The 21,824-nt window shown below is 35.4% G+C and overlaps 2 protein-coding genes across 3 annotated transcripts; one reads left to right on the top strand and one right to left on the bottom strand.

Moving 5' to 3' along the window:
- LOC109722392 (trifunctional UDP-glucose 4,6-dehydratase/UDP-4-keto-6-deoxy-D-glucose 3,5-epimerase/UDP-4-keto-L-rhamnose-reductase RHM1-like) lies at positions 2,337–5,985 on the top strand. Of its 2 annotated transcripts, XM_020250447.1 has the most exons (3): positions 2,337–2,493; positions 3,325–4,926; positions 5,249–5,701. In XM_020250447.1, exons 2-3 carry the CDS (start codon positions 3,355–3,357, stop codon positions 5,699–5,701), a joined length of 2,025 nt encoding a protein of 674 aa, XP_020106036.1. In that variant the 5' UTR covers positions 2,337–2,493; positions 3,325–3,354. The 2 variants fall into 2 exon arrangements, with proteins under 2 accessions (XP_020106036.1, XP_020106037.1); XM_020250448.1 differs by lacking the exon at positions 2,337–2,493 and having other exon boundaries at positions 3,355–4,926; positions 5,249–5,985.
- LOC109722404 lies at positions 18,149–19,315 on the bottom strand. Its single transcript, XM_020250462.1, has one exon. It carries the CDS (start codon positions 19,217–19,219, stop codon positions 18,680–18,682), a length of 540 nt encoding a protein of 179 aa, XP_020106051.1. The 5' UTR covers positions 19,220–19,315; the 3' UTR covers positions 18,149–18,679.

Below are 21,824 nucleotides of genomic sequence, written 5' to 3'. Positions count from 1 at the left end.
TAATTTTTTTAAAAAAAATTAAAAATATTCAAATTTTGAATATTTCTTTAAAAAATAAATCAGGAAACTTATTTATTGAAAAATTATATAAATATTATTATAAAGCTAACGCTAAAATAGTTAAAAAAAATATTTTTAAAACAGTAAAAAAAATATTAATAGTTGAAAAAAAAAGAGAAATTAAAATTATGTTTTTTTATGTTTGCGTGCGAAAAAAGTGAAAATTTGAAATGAATCTATTGATGGACCTAAATTTGAAATACATGCTTTTATATATAATATATATATGTTTGGCATTTTCATAAGTGGATTTAATGCTGATTGGTCAACAAAGAATATGCTGAATATAATTTTCTTATTCACCGGCAAAATCTTTTTTTTTTTTAAGATTTTTTGAATTTGTCAACCTCCTTTATTATTATTATTATTTTTTCGGTACTCAAACTTTTTAAATTATTATTTTGAAGATCATAATAAAAGGTGGTGGTACTGTCTCTTTCTGAACGAGCTGTCCACAACAACAAATGATGGTTCTCATTGCGCGTTTACAGCATAGATGTAAATTCCATTAAAAAAAATATAATCTAGGTGAAAAAATTATGTCATATGCATTGTTTTGTATTAAGATGGTTATTGATATAAGTACATTATCACATATAATAGTTGGGTGAGGGCATAAGCTGAATCTGAAACTAGTAACTGCTTTTTTATGATTTTATTCCCAAAAAAAAGCTCCTTTTTTTTTATAAAAATGGATGCTGATCTTAAAATAAACATTTGAGTACTTGATTTATCTAGTGTTAGTTTTTTATATATTTATTTATATAAATAATAGCGGAAAATAGGTTACAATAATTACTGTATAGTCCAGTTGATTGTCACCATGAAATCTTTCAATTTTTTTTTTTTTTTTGAGAAATAGGTAGTATGCTACCCGCTTCGTTTATTTCATTTAGAAATAAATTTAGCTGAAAATGCGAATCAACTATGATGGATCTCGGGTACCAACCACCAAGCCCTTACTACTTGCTCTAGAAACAGTCGGTATCTTTCAAAATATTAAAATATCAACTCATAGGGTTCCTATATAGTTTGATAACAAAAAGCGTCAATGACAAGAGAGTAGAGTGGTAGTCCACCTTGCTGTTCACGAGCAAGCTCGTGGTTAGTTCGAATTGAGTTTGAGATCGAATCACTTATTTAGTAAACGAGTCGAACATAAGCTGAATTTTTTAGCTTGTTTAATAGACGAGTTAAATACGAGTTGGAATCAGCTCACTCGTGTTCGGCTCGATAACAGCTCGAATACATATTTTTTATATTTATATATTTTATAACTATATATAACTAAATAATTATATATATAAGTCAGATTTTTATTGCTTGATTTTAGCCAACCTAAATATAGAGCCCAACTCAAAAATCAGATCAAAATTTAATAAGTAAAATTGCATAAATTTATTTTGTATATATATATATATATATTTTAAATTTTTTAATTTGTTGTTCGTGAATCAACTTGTGTTCGACTCCACGAGCTGAATTTTTCGGTTCGATATTTTCACGAGCCAGCTCAAGTTCAGTTTGCTGAACACGAACCGACCCAACTCGCTTGCGTTCGACTCGTCGACACCACTACAAGACAGTCAATAATTTAACGTNCATTCAATATATATATATATATATATATATATATATATATATATATTCTAATTTTTTAATTTGTTATTCGTGAGTCAACTTGTATTCGACTCCACGAACTGAATTTTTCGGTTCGATACTTTCATGAGCCAGCTCAAGTTCGGTTTGCTGAACACGAACCGACCCAACTTGCTTGCGTTCGACTCGTCGACACCACTACAAGACAGTCAATAATTTAACGTGTGCTTTTGCTCCTTATATAGCATCCAATGGCTAGTGACAGGTCCATGGTAGACCAGGTCCGCGTAAATAAACAAATTTCCAATTCACCCCCTATTGCGACCCCTTTGTGTACGACATCCACACAAAACAAACGGTACAAGTGTATGGACAACCCCTCAACTATTAATATTCTGAACTGGGCCTATCAAATTTTAATTTTTTTTTATTTATACACTTTGTAAAACTTCAAATTTCTCTTATTTAAGTTAAAAATATTACTAGTTGTGATTAAAATTATTAAGTTTGATAAAAAATCATTTGATTCCAAAAAATTAAAAGGGAACTTCAACAAAAAAAAAGGAAATAAAGTTGAGAGGGTCTTCCGAATATTCTATAGGTAAGGGGGTTTCCATACATTGTTACCACAAGCAAATTTCCATAACAAGCGTCGCATGCGGGGGTTCGCACGCGTATTGTGTTCCACGAACCTACCCAGGCGTTTCCCCTTCCCCCCTCGCCTATATATGCGGACTCTCCTTTTTTCCACTCCTATGTAATTTTTTTCCACTAATTTGCGCGTTCGCGATCGTTTCATTTCCCCCTCCTTTTGCTATCCCCTACGCGAATTTCGTAAGTTTTTTTTTTAAGATTTATTTTCTGTGTAGATCTATGCCCTAATTTCCTCGTTTTGGGGAAAAATACTCTCGATTTTCTTTAGATGCATTTTTAATTAGATCTGAGAGCAATTTGTGATGTTTCGAAACTCTAAATCGTGACTATTATGGCTTTGCATTTTAATTCTCTTCAATTATATCATTCGTTTGCATTTTTTTGATCTATGTTAGATCTGGAGTAGATTATGTTAGTTGAGTTTTAGATCCCATAAAATTGAACGAATATGTTGCAAAGTTGCAATTTTTGAATAAATGGTTGTGTATGTTTTATCTCTATTAATCAATTTTGTTAACTATTTTGGATTATTTTGGAGTAGCAATATATGTACACCATAGGGTTGACGCAAAGTTGCAAATTTTAGGAACTCCATTTGGATTAGTAGTTAAATGCGGGAGATAGGTATGTATATGCACAAAGTGATTCCATTCTATGTTGGTGTTTTCTAAGAATATTTATTTGCTTAATTTAGGGTGATTATTTCTTTATGATCATGTAAATACTGGTTGAGAAAAGTTTAGATTGGATATTATTTATATCAAATTAGACATGTAAATACTTGAAGGTAAATGTGGTAGAATTATAAGAGATTATTAGAGACATATGTTGTTTTAATATGCACTGTAATTGATTATCTTCGAGTGGCTGAGATTTCAGGAGCTTTCTGGTGTTTTCTCAAAAAAAAAAAAAAAAAAAAAAAAAATCCAAGCTTCTGCTGAGCATGAGTGAAACACCCTCGAATGCCATGAAAACTTATGAATTTTTCAACGTTTATGATTTTATCTGCAGTTTTAGTCTACGGAAAAGAGAAAGAAGAAGATGTCGACGTATAGGCCCCAGAACATTCTCATCACCGGCGCAGCCGGATTCATTGCATCCCATGTAGCCAACCGCCTGATCCGCAGCTACCCGGAGTACAAAATCGTGGTTCTCGACAAGCTCGACTATTGCTCCAACTTAAAGAACCTGAACGCTTCCCGCTCATCGCCTAACTTTAAGTTCGTCAAGGGTGACATTGGCAGTGCCGATCTCGTGAACTACCTCCTCATCACCGAATCTATTGATACCATCATGCACTTTGCGGCTCAGACCCATGTTGATAATTCATTTGGAAATTCATTTGAGTTCACAAAGAACAACATCTACGGAACCCATGTCCTCCTCGAGGCCTGTAAGGTCACTGGTCAGATCAGAAGGTTTATTCATGTTAGTACTGATGAGGTGTACGGGGAGACCGACGAGGATGCCGTGGTTGGAAATCATGAAGCATCTCAACTGCTACCTACAAATCCATACTCAGCTACAAAAGCTGGGGCTGAGATGCTTGTGATGGCTTATGGGAGGTCGTATGGTCTTCCCGTAATTACTACTCGAGGAAATAATGTATACGGGCCGAACCAATTTCCTGAGAAGCTCATCCCGAAGTTCATTCTCCTTGCCATGAGGGGGGAGCAACTTCCCATTCATGGTGATGGGTCTAATGTGAGAAGCTACCTCTACTGTGAGGATGTTGCTGAGGCCTTTGAGGTAATTCTTCACAGGGGAGAAGTAGGACATGTATACAATATCGGGACTAAGAGAGAGAGGAGGGTGATTGATGTTGCGAGAGATATATGTAACCTCTTCAATTTGGACGCTGATAGTGTAATCAAGTTTGTGGAGAACAGACCGTTCAATGATCAGAGGTACTTCTTGGATGACCAAAAACTGAAGAATTTGGGATGGTCGGAAAGGACGCCTTGGAAGGAGGGGCTGCGGAGGACAATAGAGTGGTACACGAATAATCCTTATTGGTGGGGAGATGTATCAGGGGCTTTATTGCCTCATCCGAGGATGTTGATGATGCCTGGAATTGAAAGGCATAACTGGTCTGAAGAAATCAGAGGGATGGTTTCCTCCTCAAAGGAAAGCAGCAACCAGAAAACAACAATAAATGCAGTTCCTGTTCAAAAGAGTAGCTCTCCTCAAAATCCACCTTTGAAGTTCTTGATATATGGTAAGACTGGATGGATTGGTGGGCTTCTTGGTAAGATATGCAAGAAGCAGGGGATACCATTTGAGTATGGGAAAGGGCGTCTCGAAGAGCGTTCTCAGCTCGTTCTGGATATTCAAGACATGAAACCGACTCATGTTTTCAATGCTGCTGGCGTGACCGGGCGGCCCAATGTCGACTGGTGCGAGACTCACAAGCCCGAGACTATCCGGACAAATGTCGTGGGCACGTTAAACCTGGCTGATGTTTGTAGGGAGCATGGATTGTTAATGATGAACTATGCTACAGGGTGTATATTCGAGTACGACGCTGAGCACCCACAAGGGTCGGGAATCGGGTTCAAGGAGGAAGATAAGCCAAACTTTACTGGCTCATTCTATTCAAAGACCAAGGCGATGGTAAGTTTCTATTTGCCTTTGTGAATCTGTTTTTCGAACTATAGCACTGTTTGGCCTGGATGGAGCTTCTAGAGAACTGTTATTCGAGTAGAGCTCTTCAAAAGAGTATCAGCAACTCGTTTATTATCAATCTGTGCAACAGCTTTTGCTGTAGTAGACGCAGAAACTTTGTATTAGAACTTCTCCCTTTGGGTCTCAGAAGTTTTGGTTGCTGCCTTTTGGAGTAGGGAAGCTCCTTGTGAAGCTAGGATACACAGGCACTATCTTCTGTTTTTCAGATTTTACGAGCTTATACAAAAAGCTGCTTTTGGTGCAATTGCAGGTTGAAGAGCTTCTGAAAGAATTTGACAATGTCTGCACCCTTCGAGTCAGAATGCCTATATCATCTGATTTAAGCAACCCGCGCAACTTCATCACTAAAATTACGCGCTATGACAAAGTGGTGAACATCCCGAACAGCATGACTATTTTGGATGAGCTCCTGCCGATCTCAGTCGAGATGGCGAAAAGAAATTGCAGGGGCATCTGGAACTTCACCAATCCTGGTGTCGTGAGCCACAATGAGATCCTGGAGATGTACAGGAAGTACATAGATCCCGACTTCAGGTGGGCCAACTTTACACTCGAAGAACAGGCCAAAGTTATAGTCGCACCACGAAGCAATAACGAAATGGATGCTTCGAAGTTGAAGCGGGAGTTTCCCGAGTTATTATCCATCAAGGACTCACTTATCAAGTATGTATTCGAGCCCAACAGGAAGGTCTTAGTTGATTGAGAGTGAGAACTCTTACTGCTGGTTAGTTTAACCAATTTCTGAATCTATTTATTAGCACTCGCGGCTATTCTTTTCACCTGTTTTCTTTTACCCATTAGCTCTAGATTTAGTGCAATTGCTGCTATAAGATGATTCTTCTAGTTGTAGTTAAATGCTTGTCTCTCTGTTTTTGGCCCCTCTATGAGGTTATTATAGTGTGGCGCGGATCTGATTACTTGTTGAAACTATGCTGCTGTGTAAACTTCTTTTGTGTCATTTCCCTGTCTTTTACTACTATCATTTCACATTTGTTTTATTTCACTACTATGCATACAACTAAATTAAAATTACAATCAATTTAAATAAGTATTTTGTCGAAAACGAGATGCATGGGCTAAGATGAATCGTTTTCTTAGTTTGTTACTGTGTCCTTCAGAGCCAAACTCAGGCTCTAGATATGCCACGGCCCATTAGGCTCTGGGCCCTGTGATCGACTCAACCTTGACCGCTCGGCCCAACTTTTTGTGGGTCAGCTTGGGCCTGGCCCAAATTCTCAGGCCCATTGGCCTTAGCATCTCAAGTTTTTCATTTCTTTGGTTGACTTGTTGTGGCCCGAGGACTATATTAAACTTAAACCCGCTCGATCCGGTCGAATCCGAGCATTTTCGAACTCGTTCGGTCGAAGCCGAGCATTTTCGAACTCTCTCATTTTTGACCTTGTTCATTTTCGACCGGACTCGGACCGGACAAATGTGCATGCTCCGGCATGTTTTTCCATATCTATCCCGGATTTAGCTCTGGTCTACATGCAGGATTATTCTTGCAAACAACCCTAGAAGTTCTATGAATAAGAGCCACATTATACAAAATTATTTTTTGACTTTGAAAATCTAAAATTCTCAACAACCAAACCAAAAGGGTTCATTGAAGTAATTTGTCCTTATTTTAAATGTCAACACATCCGACTCATAATGATATTGAGATTCTCAGAAGCTTCCTGGGTCACTTTTGTCATGTAGTGTCACCCACAAAGAGCTTAATCCTATTAAGAGTCAGATTAGGCTTTTCAAGCCGACGTGGAGCGATTCGGTTGGTCGAAATCAAGTTTAAGTAGTAGCTTAAAGCTTAATAAGGTCAAACAACTTGCTGCATGGTACTTTTAGTTTGGATAAGATCAAATTATATGGTGAAAACGTATGATAAGACATTAATTTATTATTAGTAGAATCCAAACAAATTACGACAGTGTTGTGTGTTAGGTAATCTTATTTACTTTTGTGGTGTTACCAAGTCACAAAGTAGGGATAAACCATGAAGTAATCTCTAGGTGGTGATCTAATCTCTCTTCTAGTTGGTTATTGGACTTGGCTCTTGGGATATATTGAGAGATAAATAATAATAAAGAAAACAAAAAGAAAATGAAAATAATCGTTTGCTTAGAAACTCTGATCACATCATACAACAATTGATGTCTCATAGTTGATTGTCTTTTTCTTTTTTTTTTTTAATGCTTGTTCCATATGTGACAAAGTTGGCATGTTAGGTGTGAAATTTTGGATCCATGATTAGAAATTTGTGGGTGTACTAATGATTAGTACTTATCTTGGCTCGAGGAACAGTTTGTCAACTTCGAGTAGCAGTAACGGAACTATCATCAAACTATTTATCCCTTCAGCCTCGTCAAATTTAATCCGAATGTCGAACTTGTGACTATGCTGTCATATTGATGTCATTAACCGAGCCGGTAGTTTCGATCATCGGTTGAATCGTTAATTCTCGAATCAATCGTTGATTCTAAACGAGAAACCTCTCTAATACTCTTCTTGCTGACATTTTGGAGTAATCCACCCACTAATACAAGTAAAACCATTATCGATTAGTGATATATATGTGATCACTACTAGGAGCTCATTTATGTTCATGTGATGTATATCTATAGGACATGAATTGATATTGCCAAAGTAATATCTACTGTTGCCTCGACAGATACATTATATCCAACTATATTATAATATATAATTTTTTTTCTGACAAAAGTAGATACTGCTCTGGTAATATCAGTTTCTTTGTTTGTTACACCTGTGCGTAGCCAACACATTGATTACAAGCCAATTGTTTTACATGGTTTGCACAAAAACAGGGTGCTATATATATATATATAGAGAACTAGACTACTATGCTATTAATAGCACCAAGTCGTTGGTGCTACCAAGTNGTGCTACCAAGTTTTTGGCCATTGAATTAAGAGATGTGTGGTTAGGATGATGTGGGCCCCCTAGGGTTGAGTGGGTGGTTGGTTGAATAGTATGATCTAACGGGTGAAAATGATCCAAAAGGTAGATCTAACGGCGGAAAACTTGGTAGCACCAAGTGCTTCGTGCTATTAATAGCATAGTAGCCGGGCTCATATATATATATATATACACACACGGCCATTTCAATCATAGAATTATTAATATAAAATTATAATTTCTATTTTTGAGGATTTTTACAGAAATATTATTTTGCAGCATATTATTTGAAAGGTTGTGCAATTGCGTCGCTGAGCGATACCAAATTGACTCCAAATGTAAATTTGTGCTTACTACACTATGTTGATATGGAATGTTTTAATTAGGGTTAAATTTGGAACCTCAGTAGAATAATGATTATCATAGTAAACGAGAAAATAAGAAAAAATAATAATAACTAAAAAAAGTGTAAACCTATGCAGCTGGGCAAAATATTTTTCCATTATATAATTCTCACACGTACCTTTGAATACACAATTTAAGAGAGATTTGTGAAGGATATGTAATAAAAAATTATGTGGTGCAAATATAGGGTCTATTTGTGCCTAAAACCTATATGAAAATGATGGGAATAAATAAATCAAATTTAAGTGAGATATGTATAGCAGAGAGAATCATATATATATATATATATATATATAGAGAGAGAGAGAGAGAGAGAGAGAGAGAAAGAGAGAGTTTGGTTGAGGTACTTCTAATCGCAGTAAGCATTTTGTGTTACCAAGTTTTCCATCGTTAAATTTATTTTTTTGATTATTTTCATCCGTTAGATTATACCATTCAATCAAACATCCGCTCAACCTTAAAAAATCACTATCATTCTAACAGTACATTCCTTCATCCAAATACTGAAAACCTAATATTGTTAATAACTTAGTGCTGTTAGAAACATTTCATCTATATATATATATATATATATTCTCAACCAACCACCCACCTACTCAATCCTAGAGGGCCTACATCATCCTAACCACACATCTCTTAATCCAAAAGTCAAAAATTTATAAGTACCAATGATTTGATACTTTTAAATATATATATATATATATATATATATATATGGGCTACATATTATCTTAATTAATACAACTTGGTGGATAGTTTCGTGTGCTTGTAGGTCACAACGAACCAAACTCACGTCATTGAAGAATATTACGTTCAATAATTTATGAATAAAATCGACCGTCTCTAGAGCAAGTGGCAAAGAATTTGATGGTTGGTACTCGAGATCCAAATTCGAATCCTAATTGATTCACATTTACAGTTAAGTTTATTTCTAAATAAAATAAACGAACTAGATAGTGTGCTATCTATCTCTCTCAAAAAAATAATAATTTATGAATAAATATTTCATAATCCAAAATGTCTCAACCCCAAATAATTGTAGGGGAGAAAAAAAAAAATAATTTATGAATAAATATTTCATAATCCAAATGTCTCAACCCCAAATAATTATAGAAATTCTTCTTGTTGAAGGTGCAATTAGACGTTACGTTACTATTTAGTACAGATGGTTAGTATTTCAATTGCTGAGTACGATACGTCAGCATTCGTTCCTCATTTATTGAAGGAGCGTCTTAGTCCTCGATTGTTCCGAAATTATATGTATAATAATAATTTTTAGAATGGGAACTAGATTTTTTTTTAAGAAAAAAAAAACCAAAAAAACTAATCTCCTTTTTAGAAGCCAAATTCTTGATGTCAATGCCATATTGCCATCTTACAAGAAAATCCAACTTTCAAAATGGTTTTTTTTTTTTTTTTTTTTTTTTTTTTTTTTTTTTTTTTTTTAATGTCAATTCAGCTTTTTTTTTTTTTTTGGGGTCCATGGTCTCGGAAATTTGTCCTAGTTTATGCCTTCGATCCATCTCTCACGTATACCAAACGCAAACGAGTACTCAACTTTGACAAGCAAAGCAAATTGCTAACACAAAGTTGTTTGATTCACAATTCATGACTAAATTTGCTTCCTTTAATTTATAGATTCAAACAAATATTCAATCTTATATCTTTGTTACGTACGACTCTGACCCGTTTGATGCTAATAGACCAAATTAAACTCGGATAAAAAAATATAAGAATATATTTTTTTATAAAACATATTATAACTCATTATTTATGAAAATAAATAAAATAGCGCGTAACACAATCTCCTCATAATTTTAAACTGAACCTCCTCAGCTCTCATTTTTATACTTTTTTATACTTTTTCATTGACATTCTCTCATCATTGATTTTTTCTTTTCCCACTATGCTTAGCTAAACTGAAAATATTGTAAGATTTAATAATTTTGGTAATCATCATATATTTTTTCATGCTTTTTTTTTTTTTTTTTTTTTTTTGTTTTTTTTTTACAATCGACTAAAAAAGTGATGAAATATATATCAATTGAATATAGCTGAACCAAAGGAATAATAAATAAGGACTAAAAAAAAAAAAAAGAAACACAAAATGAAATCGTTGTCGATTTATTATTGTGTTAGATTACAAAATGACCTCAGCCGAAGCTCAAAACGTAAATTCCTTCAAGCCGGAAATTATTATCATTTGAATTAAATTAAAATTAAAATATTTACAAATGATCGATCGATCGATCGATTTTAATTGATTTGATGACGTGAAATCTCGAGGAACCCGGTCATCCGCAGATTCGAAGTTCCGGAATGCGTGAGATCGCGCCTTCAGCGTCGCCCCTGCCCACGCACACCGACGCCGCCGCGCTCCGCCGCGACGCACACGTGCGGCGGCGGCGCCGCTCTCTTTCTCCCCGCCGCCGCCGTCCTCCTCCTCCTCGTCGTCGCCGCCGCCGCCGAACCTAGCCCCACGATTCGGAGGACGGCCGACGCGCGCGATGCGGATCGGCGCCGAGGCGCTGCCCTCCGCCGCGCCGCTGCTGCGGGCGGCGGCGCGTAGTCGCGTCGCCGCCGCCGTCGCCGTCGTCGTCGGGCCACACGATCTCGGCCTCGTCTGTATCCTCCATCGCCTCTTCTTCTTCTTCTTCTCTTCTCTCCGGGCAATTAGGGGTTTCTCTCTCTCTCTCTCTCGCTCTCTCTCTCTAGGATTTGGGATTTTGTTGGGGGGGAGGGGTGTTTATTATTGAGAGGGGTTTTGGGGGGACGGAGGTCGTCGTGTGCACACTTTTTGAGCGAGGATGACGTCATCGAGAGGGGAGGTGGACGGAGGGAAAATGTGCGGAGGACCCCTCACTATTTATATTGACTCGCTCTTTAACTTTATGTGTGTGGTTGTATATATATATTATTTTATTCACGTTTTTTGGATAAAAAAAATTGAAGTTAATATTCATATGATTTAATTATTTTAATTTATTTCTTATAATTTTCTGAATTGTTGAATTGTAAAAATGAATGTTAAGTTTAGGCTCCTTTGGTATGGTTATTTTTTTTTAATTTTTTTAGAATATTTGTTTTATATAATTTGATATATTAGAAGAAAACTTTTTTCTTGTAATTATTGTTGGTTATATTACTATTCTCACTCAAACCAAGTTATAGATGCTGATTTATTCTAAAATATTTATAAGTAATATTTTAAAATTTTTAATTTTTATTGTTAAACAAATATCTCAGATGAATTTCTTCCATATTATTTTGTGCAAAATTTTTAAAAAATAGAAAAAAGGCAATAACTGCAAACAAGGCCTTAATGAAAGTTTTAATTTATTTGGCTCAAATTCTTTGATTCCAAAAACTTTAAAAGCTAAAAAAGAAAATAAAGTAAGATGGCATTTACAGAGATTGCAATAGTTGAGAGGGTATCCATGCAATTTTTACCTTGGATGTACGTAGAGTCTATAGTGCTGCACCCATCGTTGACAGCTGCCACGTGGCACCATCGTCGGGGTTGGACCGTTCGGATTAATTGGATTAATTAAAAAAGAAAAGCAGTTGATTAAGAGAAATTACCATTTGATAATATTTTTCGAAATTCAAAATCGATATTTGAACGTGGACGTGTTCCCGGGTGTTAGAGGTGGTGAATTTGGACTCGTTTTGAGTGAATATCCCGTAGTTTAATTATAAAGGGCTTTTTGGTTAAGCTAGAGCGACCATTAAATCATTACTTAGATTAATTAAGTCAATACTTAATTATTTTTTACGGCAGAAAAAAGAAGAAGAAGAAGATTCATTGAATTTGGTCAACTCGTTTAATAAATAACGACTAGAATCGATGAATTTACCGATCAACATCAAAAAAATTAGTTATACTAATGATGTTTCTCGTGCATAATTCGACAATAAGTAAAATTCATTGAACCTAACTATTATCGTATATATACAAATTTGATCAGTCATTGAAAATTTTTGGTCGAGTCAATATACATCCTCATAGTTTTTGTACTCAAAATGATAAAAAAAAAAGCTTTATCATAATCATTACAAGTATAGTGGTTATTACTTATTAGTATCTGTTATTACCTATCCAGTAGGTTAGAAATTCAAATCTCTATAAAATAAATAAATAAATATATATTATAAAATTTAGTTTTTAAATATTTTCAATAGTGTAGATCAAGTCTAACGAAATCGATCATCGATTTGAAAGCGGCATCATTGAAAACAACTTGGTAGCACGGAGACCTCCATACTACTGATAGTATACCAGCCTAACTATATATATATAGTTGTGCTGGTATGCTTATGGAAGCACGGAGGCCTCCGTGCTTCCAAGTTATTTTCGATGTTCGGATTTTCGAATCGACGATCGGCTTCGTTAGAGTTGATCTAGAGTATTTGAAGTACCTAGAAAATAAATTTTGCGATTTTTCAATATCATTTTCCTAGTGATCGAAGGGGCTCAAAATCAATAATTTTAACGGTTGTGATGAGCCGGTTGCAAGTTTAACGGTGTAGAAATATTCAAATCACATGAAATTTTGATAGAAAATTCTTTATACCATATAAAACAAGATCAATAACTTTGATCTAAAATTTTAATGTCATATCATCATTTTTTTGTAAGATTTTTATTTCCAGCCGTTTATGATTGTTGAGCCATTCAGGATCACTAGCAAATAATATCCAAAAATCGCAAAAATTTATTTTCTAGACACTTCAAATACTCTAAATCAAGTCTAACGGAGCGATCGTCGATTCGAAGTCCGACACATCGAAAATAAAGTGAAAGCACGAAGCCCTCCGTGCTTCCATAAGCATCCTAGCCGCACTCTCTCTCTCTCTCTCTCTCTTCTCTCTCTCTCTCTCTCTCTCTCTCTCTCTATATTATAGTATATTAAATCACTATCATATTTTCTTACTATGGCCGCTCATACATTGATTTCATAGATTGCCGAAGAAATGGCCAATTTGCATAAAAATCACTTATTTTGGGCTTTTGCAAAATCGGCGGCCATCTTTTTGGCTTTTGCAGATTTCGGTCCGCTTTTCAGCAAACTGACCAAAATACTCTTATACCTTTTCTCTTTCCTCTTTCTCTCTCCTCTTTTTTTCTCTCGTTCTTTTTTCTTTTTCTTCCCAGCGAGCGAGGTGCCCTTATACCTTTTTCTTTCTCTTTTTTCTCGTTCTTTTTTTTCTTTCTCTTCCCAAGAGCGCGCGAAGACAGAGCGACGTCGGCCCGACGCCCCCACCTTCCTCGCCTCCGATCCCCTAAAGGCCGGGCTGTGACTTTTTTTTTTTGCATTTTTTTTTTCTTTTCTTCTCTGACTCTCCTCCACAGTTTTCGACGGACGCGCTCTCTCGCTCTTCCTGCCCGCTTCCCGTCTCTCCTTCATCCCTCATTCTCTGCTGCTCCGACGATGATGCATCTTCGCCGACACCGACGCCGACCGTGGAGTCACTGCGGGTTGCAGCCTCGGAGTGAGGGTTTTAGCGGCGTCGTCACGACACCGTGGTATTGATAGTAGAGGGTGACAAAAAAAAACAGAAAAAAAATAAAGATAAAAAATTATATAAAAAAAAGAATGAAGATGAATGTATCGTTAACACAAAAAAGTACAAGTGCTACTTAGATGTAACTGCACTTTAAAAAAAAATTCACCTTTTAAAATAAAATTTCACTCTTTAAAATTATTTACACTGATTTTCTCTTTATCACATCTTCGATATAAACCTGCAACCCATAAGATAAAAATTGACACTCTTTAAATAAAGTTGCACTGTGCCTGTTTCCTCGTTGTTGCACCGCTTTCCCTCTTGTTGCACCTTTTTCCTCCTGTTGATCATTTCTCCTCTTTGTTACATGTTTTTTTCTTAAACTGCACCCATTAAGATGTATATTTATACGCTTCTCTCTTGTTGCACTGTTTTGTCTCTGTTCACTGTCTCTCCTCTTTAAAGAAGAAACAGGTTGCAACAAGAGAAAACAGATGCAACAAGAGGAAAAGCAGTTATAAATATCTGTTTAAGAATGTAGTTTAAAATAAAAAACAGTATGTAACAAGAGAGAAAAATGGGGCAACTAAGAAAAAAAACGCACCATTATTTAAACTGCACCTATTTAAGAGATTATTTATACTGCTTATCCTCTCTCTCCTCTGTTGCACTGTTTTCCTCTTTTAAAGAGAGAAACAGTGCAACCAAGAGAGAAAGAGGAAGCAAGTATAAATAATCGTGTTAAAGCATGTTAGTTTAAAAATAAAAATGTGTAATAAAGAGGAGAATTGTGCAACAAGAAAAAATAAAATTGACCCTTTATCTTAAACTGATCATTTAGAAGACGATATTATTACTCTTCTACTCTTGCTTGCACTGTTTTCCTCTACTGTTGCACATAACACTGCAACAAGAGGAAAAAACAGTGCAACAAGATAGAAGCAGGTATAAATATCTGTTAAAATGTGTTAGGTTTAAAATAAAAATAGTGTAACAATGAGAAAAAATATGACTTGAACAAGAACAAAAAACTGCACAACATTTATCTTTTAAACTGCACTATTAAGAGATATCTTTACGCTCTCCTATTGTTGCACTGTTTCGCCTCTTTAAAAGGAGAAACGATGCACAAAGAGGAAAACAGTGCACAAGAGGAAAGCAATAAATATCTGTAAAGATGTGCAGTTTAAATAAAAATAACAGTCCGATCCGTTCGCGCGGCCGCTGCCGCTATGCAGGGCGACGGGGATCGGAGCTGGGGGTCCGCAGCGGACGCGGCAGAACCATGTCGAAGTCGTGTGGAGAAGCGAGAGGCGCTGCGTCGGGGTTCTGCGTGGCGGCGGACGGAGGAGTCAGCGCCGACGGAGAGAACACGCGCGGCGCCTGGTGCCCGGGCCGGCTTGCGTTCCGGCCTTCCCCTCCTGCGGCACTGTCGCTTGCCTCCTTTTTTCTTCGCCGTTGTCTTCTTCTCCGCAATCAGCCGACCCGTTCCCGCGGCCGCGGCTGCGCCACGGGCGACGGGATAGGGCTGGGGTCCGCGGGCGCGAGGAGGGAGAGGAGGGGGGTCGCGCGGGTGGAGAAGGAGGGTGAGGAGGGGGGGCGACGATGAAGAGGATGGTGAGGAGGGAGGCGCGGTGAAGAAAGAAGGCGACGTTCTGCCTTTTTTCGGCGAAAAAAAAAAAGAACGACAGACGAAGAGGAGAGAGAAGAGGAAAGAGAAAAAGTATTAAGGGGTTTTGGTCATTTGCCCTGAATAAAGCGGACGAATCTTGCAACGAAAAATGGTGACCCGGTTTTGCAAAAGCCCAAATAGTGATTTTGTTATTGCAAAAGGCGAAGAAAATTTATGATAAATTTAAAGTCAAAAATCGTCAGTGCTCGCCCACAGAATCTTTTTGTCCAAAATGTTACTATCAGGGGTCATCATGTAGATTTTAGTTTTATCCACATAATCAAGTGTACGTAACACGCCATTAACAATCAATCTTATTAGAACTGTACATATCATGGTGACAATGCGCTTCGTACTAGATGTTCATTTGTCCAAATGAGGACAAAAAAAGTATTTTAAATATTCGAATTAAACATGGTCTATTTATGCACCGATATTAAAATAAGCCCTTTTTGAACTACTTATTTATTAGCCAAAATCATTTAAAATGAGATAAAAGTGAACAAAATCTATGTAAAACGAAACTAGTTTTTTCTTTCTTTCTTTCTTTTTTTTTTTTTCATTTGCTTTGATTTTTTTTTTCCTTCCACATTTTTGTTAATTTGTGCTATATATGATTGAATCAAATGCATGCAAAATGGTCATTTAATTCGTTGATTAGGACTGGCACTTTGCCAATTATCTCGATCACTAAAAGAAGAAACCTAAACCTATCATTAAGGCTAAGAGGCTCGTTCCAAAATTAAGTGGGCAAAATTTGTTCCTCTCTCTAATTATGATTGCATAAACATTTAAGGCAAAGAGGTTGAGAGAGACCCAAGGGCTCGACCGATTTGCGGTACCTAACAACATTATTAACGGTAGGCACAGCTCGAGCCGATGCTTATGTAAGAGCCAAGGAATCTATCCTTAGCCACCACCCTATTGCGTCGCCAAGTTACTCATGTTTCTTGCTCGAAACACTTCGGTTTTGCTCCAAATTGAAGCTTTGCTTAGTTTGATTTGTTCCTCAAGCAATGCGGAGTAGGGTTTGCGGTTCTTAACACGAGATTACACGATTCCACCACAATTGTTTCGTTCTTTATAAAAGTATATAACATTATAATAGTATATTTTCTCGCAACGGAGCATTCCGAATAACAAATTGTCATAAATAATATATATCTTAGTAAAAGCTTCTAACTATTAAATATAGAATACTATTCACTTTTAAGATTGACACGGCGAAGCCATCTATTTTGTTTTCTTTTTTTATTCTTTGAATGAATAAGATTTTGAGGTAGATCATTGTAAGCTCCTTTCTAGCTTCCGAACTACTAAGAAAAGAGCAACGATGATATTAATTATATTGTTCCAATATTACTAATGATAAATATATACATTAAAATTAGCCAGTATATATATACGCTGATTGTAATAAACTAAATTCATTATTGTATGTCACCCATTAATACACTTTCCAATTCAATCTAAAATTCAATGAAATTTTGCACCAAATTCATTTTATTTTATAATAAATATTAGTAGATATTGACACGGACACTTTTGTCGCTTAGCAGTAATAGGAGAAAATTATTATAAAATGACATGGTCTACAACCTCAGGTGTGGACCATAGACCTCGTCCACCACATGCATTCATCTATATATGGACCAACCAATTGATCTTCATTCATCTCAATTTTTTGTTGCATGAATGTTATAAATCGCAAACACTTCTAAAAATCTTGCATGTCTGTGTCAAATACATATATGTCTATGTCAGACTCATTTTCGACGCAGACACGTCATGAACATACATTCAACGCTGATCTATAGCGTATACTATAAAAATATATAGTTTTTTAATATTTGCTTTTTTTTGCGGATATATATTTTAAGATAATAAATATTTTGACTTTTGTTAAATGTATATGAATTTTTTTGAATAATATAGATGAATTATGTGTGGTAAGAAATTTTTTTTTTGAAAATATATGAATTATTAGTGAGAATATTATTAATTTTTAATTCTTATGTGAAATATAATATTACCAATATTCATGTCATATTTGTTATTTTTTTAAGCTATCAAATCGCCATATCTGAAATATGCCGTGTCTCGTATCCGTCTCCGTGATACCTGTAGTAATATAAATTAAAATAAAATTGAAGAAGATAAGGTTGTTGGTCTTCGGATGACATGGTGAACCCGGTTCAAGCAATAGTTTCCCCATTCGCAACTTCTATATTTTTTTTAAAAATATATTCATTTAAATGTAAAAATACCCTAATTTATAAAACAGAAAAAGGGTGGAATGCGTGGTCCACGGCTGATGTGGCGGACCATGTCTACATAAATAGTTTCTCTCCATAAAATTATTATAGGCACTTGCATAAATAAATTAATAAAAACCAAGTTGCTGAAAAATAATATTTCATCTACGTGTGAAACAAAAATTACGCGTAAACTTTGTAGATTTTTTTTTTTTTTTAAGAGTAAACTTTACAAGTTTGAGCACACCAAATTAACAAGAAACAAAACCATACATAGGAGAATCCAAATTAATCCAATAACAATAATAATAATAGAGAGTTAATTCAATTGAGTAACAACAAACCCAATTAAACATGAACAAAATTAACAAGAAACAAAACCATACATAGGAGAATCCAAATTACTCCAATAATAATAATAATAGGAATATAGGAGAGTTAATTCAATTGAGTAACAACAAACCCAATTAAACATGAACAAAAACTCTCATTTATGTTTTCCCCTCATTATTTACATCTATTAACTTCACTCCCCCCCCTCCAAAAAAAGAAAGCAAGCTACTTACACATTATAGCAAAAAAAAAAAAAAGGTAGCAATGAATAGACCTTCCCTAAACCATATCTCATCTTAATTAAAATGGGTACCTAAAATTTAAAAAAATTATTTTAGAAATTGATCAAAAGGATATATATATTGTGCAATTACACAGTGAAATTAAAATTTTTCAAATTTCAGTACCCATTTAAAAATATGCTATAGTTCAGATATATATGGCCTAAACATTTTCACCTAAAAAACTTAAAATAAAAGAAAAAACCCATCTCTATATATTTTTCCCCACCTTTATATCTCTTGGACAAAATATTAACAAAGGAACTTAATTAATTAGCCCAAAACCCTCCTTGATGCATAAGATAATTAGAAAATTATCTTACATGTTGAGGAATAATATTTCTCCTCCCCTCGAGTGTTTTCCCGTAGATCATCAACACCATCTTGCGTTTGTTGATCCTCCGAGCTACAACAACATGCGGTGGTACAAAATTTTGGCCTCCATTTATTGTGCTAGCACTCGCGCCGTGCGCGCTCTCGCCGCTGACGGCGAGGACGGTGCCCGCCAAGGCCGGCGCCCGCGACGGTGGCCGGCCAGTCGGAACCCTTTTGGGGATGTCGATCGGGGACGAGACCCCCCGACCGTCCGGTTTGGGAGGGCACGTGTTGGGGCTCTCGTCGGGGAGATTATAGTTGAGCCATTTGTGTTCAGCACCGTCCCTGTAATGATCCTCTGGCGTATCAGGCCATAATATATCCGACTCTTCGAACTCCTCCGTTTGTGGTTTTGCACGTAGTGGATTTGCTTTGCTTCGGGGCGTGTTATAGTTGAACCATATGAATTTAGCACCGTCCTCGTGATAATCCTCCGACGTTTCGGGCCATAATATGTCCGACTCTTCGAACTCCTCCATTTGTGTTTTTTTGGAAACAGTGGATTTAGGACAATTTAGAGAGAGAGAGAGAGAGAGAGAGAGGGGTGCGTTTACAAGGGATTATAGCGTTTGGGAATAGAGGGAATAATCCATTGACACAAGTGAGTGGACCGGGTAAGTTGTAAAATACAATTGGGTGCACCAGGTGCATCCTTTTGAGTGATTTCGATCAATTAAATTAAAAATTTTATTAAATTTATTTGTGATATATAATTGAGGGACTAAAATAATTCGCTAAAAATTTTGTAAAAACAAGAAAATGAGAGGACGAGGATGGAAAGGGTCATATTTATCCAACCGTGAATGTGCATGTGCAATGTAATTATCTCACGTGTAACAATTTTGTGTGCACGGAACTATAGTGTCGAGTCACTATTAATTTATTTTTATTTTTATATTAAATAATAAATGACATATATGAGTGCACAACTAATAAAGTGCCACGTGGCTCCAGGATTTATGGTTGGGACCACTAGCTTACTTGCGAGAGGGGTTCACTCCTTGTTTTCCTACTCGCGAAAAATGTATTATAAAATTTTAGAAGCCAACATGTACTGATGGTTAGGGTGTCAACGATCCGAACAGACGGGCCCCACGAGCGAGCTGAGGCCGACTCATGTTCGACTTGTTTTCTAAATTAGTCGAATTCAAATTGGCCCGTTAAAATATCGAGTCAAAAAATTTAATTCGTGTTCGGCTCATTTACTAACAAGTCGAATACGAGCTGACTCATAAACAATAAATTTAAAGAATTATAAATAATATATATATAATATAAATTTATAAAATTTTACCAATTTGGCTTTTATCTAATAGTTGAAATTTTATATATAAATGACTTTTTTATAATTGAGTTGGACTTAATATGTATGTTAAGCTAAAAACTAATTATTTATTTATATATATAACATAAAGAATTAGGCTGTAATACTATCAATAGCACCATGTTATTGGTGCTATTAGTTTTTTAGTCCTTAGATTAAAAAATGTGTGGTTAGGATGATGTCGGTCTCCTAAGGTTGAGTGAGTGGTTGGTTGAATAGTGTAATTTAACGAGTAAAAATAATTAACTGATTAAATCTAACGGTGGAAAACTCAATAGTACCAAATCCTTAGTGTTATCGATAGTATTCCAGCCGGACTCTATATATAAATATAAAATATATGTATTTGAGCTGTTGTTGAGCCGAACACGAGCGAGCTCATTCCAGCTCGTGTTCGGCTCGTTTATTAAACGAGCTAAAAAATTTAGCTTGTGTTTAGCTTGTTTATTAAACGATCGATTCGATCTCGAGCTCATTTTAAACCGAATACGAACTGGCTGGCGAACAGCAAGCTGGATTGCCACCCCTATTTATGGTGTTGTTGTTATTATTATTATTATTATTTTAATTTTCATGATTATTTCCTGAGATTAATTGGTTGCAAAAGATGCATAAGAAATAATTGTGATAACAAAGTCACCTAAGGTACGTAAATATTCAAAAAGAAAAAAGGAAATAACGAAAGAGACAGTAAGAGGAGCATGTATAATGTTTTAATTACTCAAGGCTTTGACCCACTTTTTGATTCAATTGAAGAGTAAATTAGTTTGTTATTGGATTTGGATTCCAAATTTTGTTTGACCCGTTAATTATAAGTTTGGGTCAAAATATGCAGCTCGGTTCATATTCAGAAACAACATCATTTGCAGGAAAAAAAAAAACAAAAGAAAAGAAAAGAAAACATAATGCTTATTCAATGAAAATGAATGTTTTTACCCCAAAAAAAAGGAAATAGTCAATGTATACTTTTTTTTTTTTTTTTACTTTCACTTATTGACCTCTTTTTTTTTTTTTTGAAATGTATTGGGAAATAAATGGTTTTCCCCTAACTAACTAATTAAATATATACTTTTCTCACCTTTCTCATCTTTTCCCGAAAAAATAAGACTCAAATTTGAAAATAATATTTGATGCCATTGAAACTTCTCAATATAATTAAACTCAGATTTATTTATGGTTAATAACACAGTAATTGACCAGGGTTAGCTAAAGATTCGTCAAATTCGTTGTAATTAAGATCGATTATAAAATACTTGAAGTATTTTCATTGCTTGTTCTTTTGTACTTCTAGGGGGGAAAAATAGAAAAAGAGTTATAAAATACACGTAACTAATTCAATGCACCATATTCTAACTAATTTGCGGATATAAAATACTTTGCGTATAATACATTTCAAAAGAAACTTCGAAAACCTAAATTAATGAAATGTTGAAACGCGTAACGTTGGCCATGCTTAATTATTTCTATGTACGAAAATGCTATCGTAAACATTTTCTAATGATACCGGAGACCAACCGTCCCTAAAGCAAGTGGCAAAAAATTTGGCGGTTGGTATCTGAGACCCAAATTCGAATCCTAGCTGATTTACATTTCCAGCTAAGTTTATTTCTTAATGAAATAATCGAAGCGGTCAGCGTACTACCTATCTCTCAAAAAAAAAAAATCTTTTAATTAGATTCCCAATATTCTTTTAGTTTTTTGTAGCCTAATTAATTTTGTTCTTTAATCAGGACACAAATTAATTCCCAATTCACCTTATC

This window comes from Ananas comosus, linkage group 16 (assembly GCF_001540865.1).
Source record: "Ananas comosus cultivar F153 linkage group 16, ASM154086v1, whole genome shotgun sequence".
In the NCBI taxonomy this organism is placed as follows: domain Eukaryota; kingdom Viridiplantae; phylum Streptophyta; class Magnoliopsida; order Poales; family Bromeliaceae; genus Ananas; species Ananas comosus.
The sequence above is the reverse complement of the archived record's forward strand: the minus strand, read 5'-3'. Positions and strand labels throughout refer to the sequence as shown.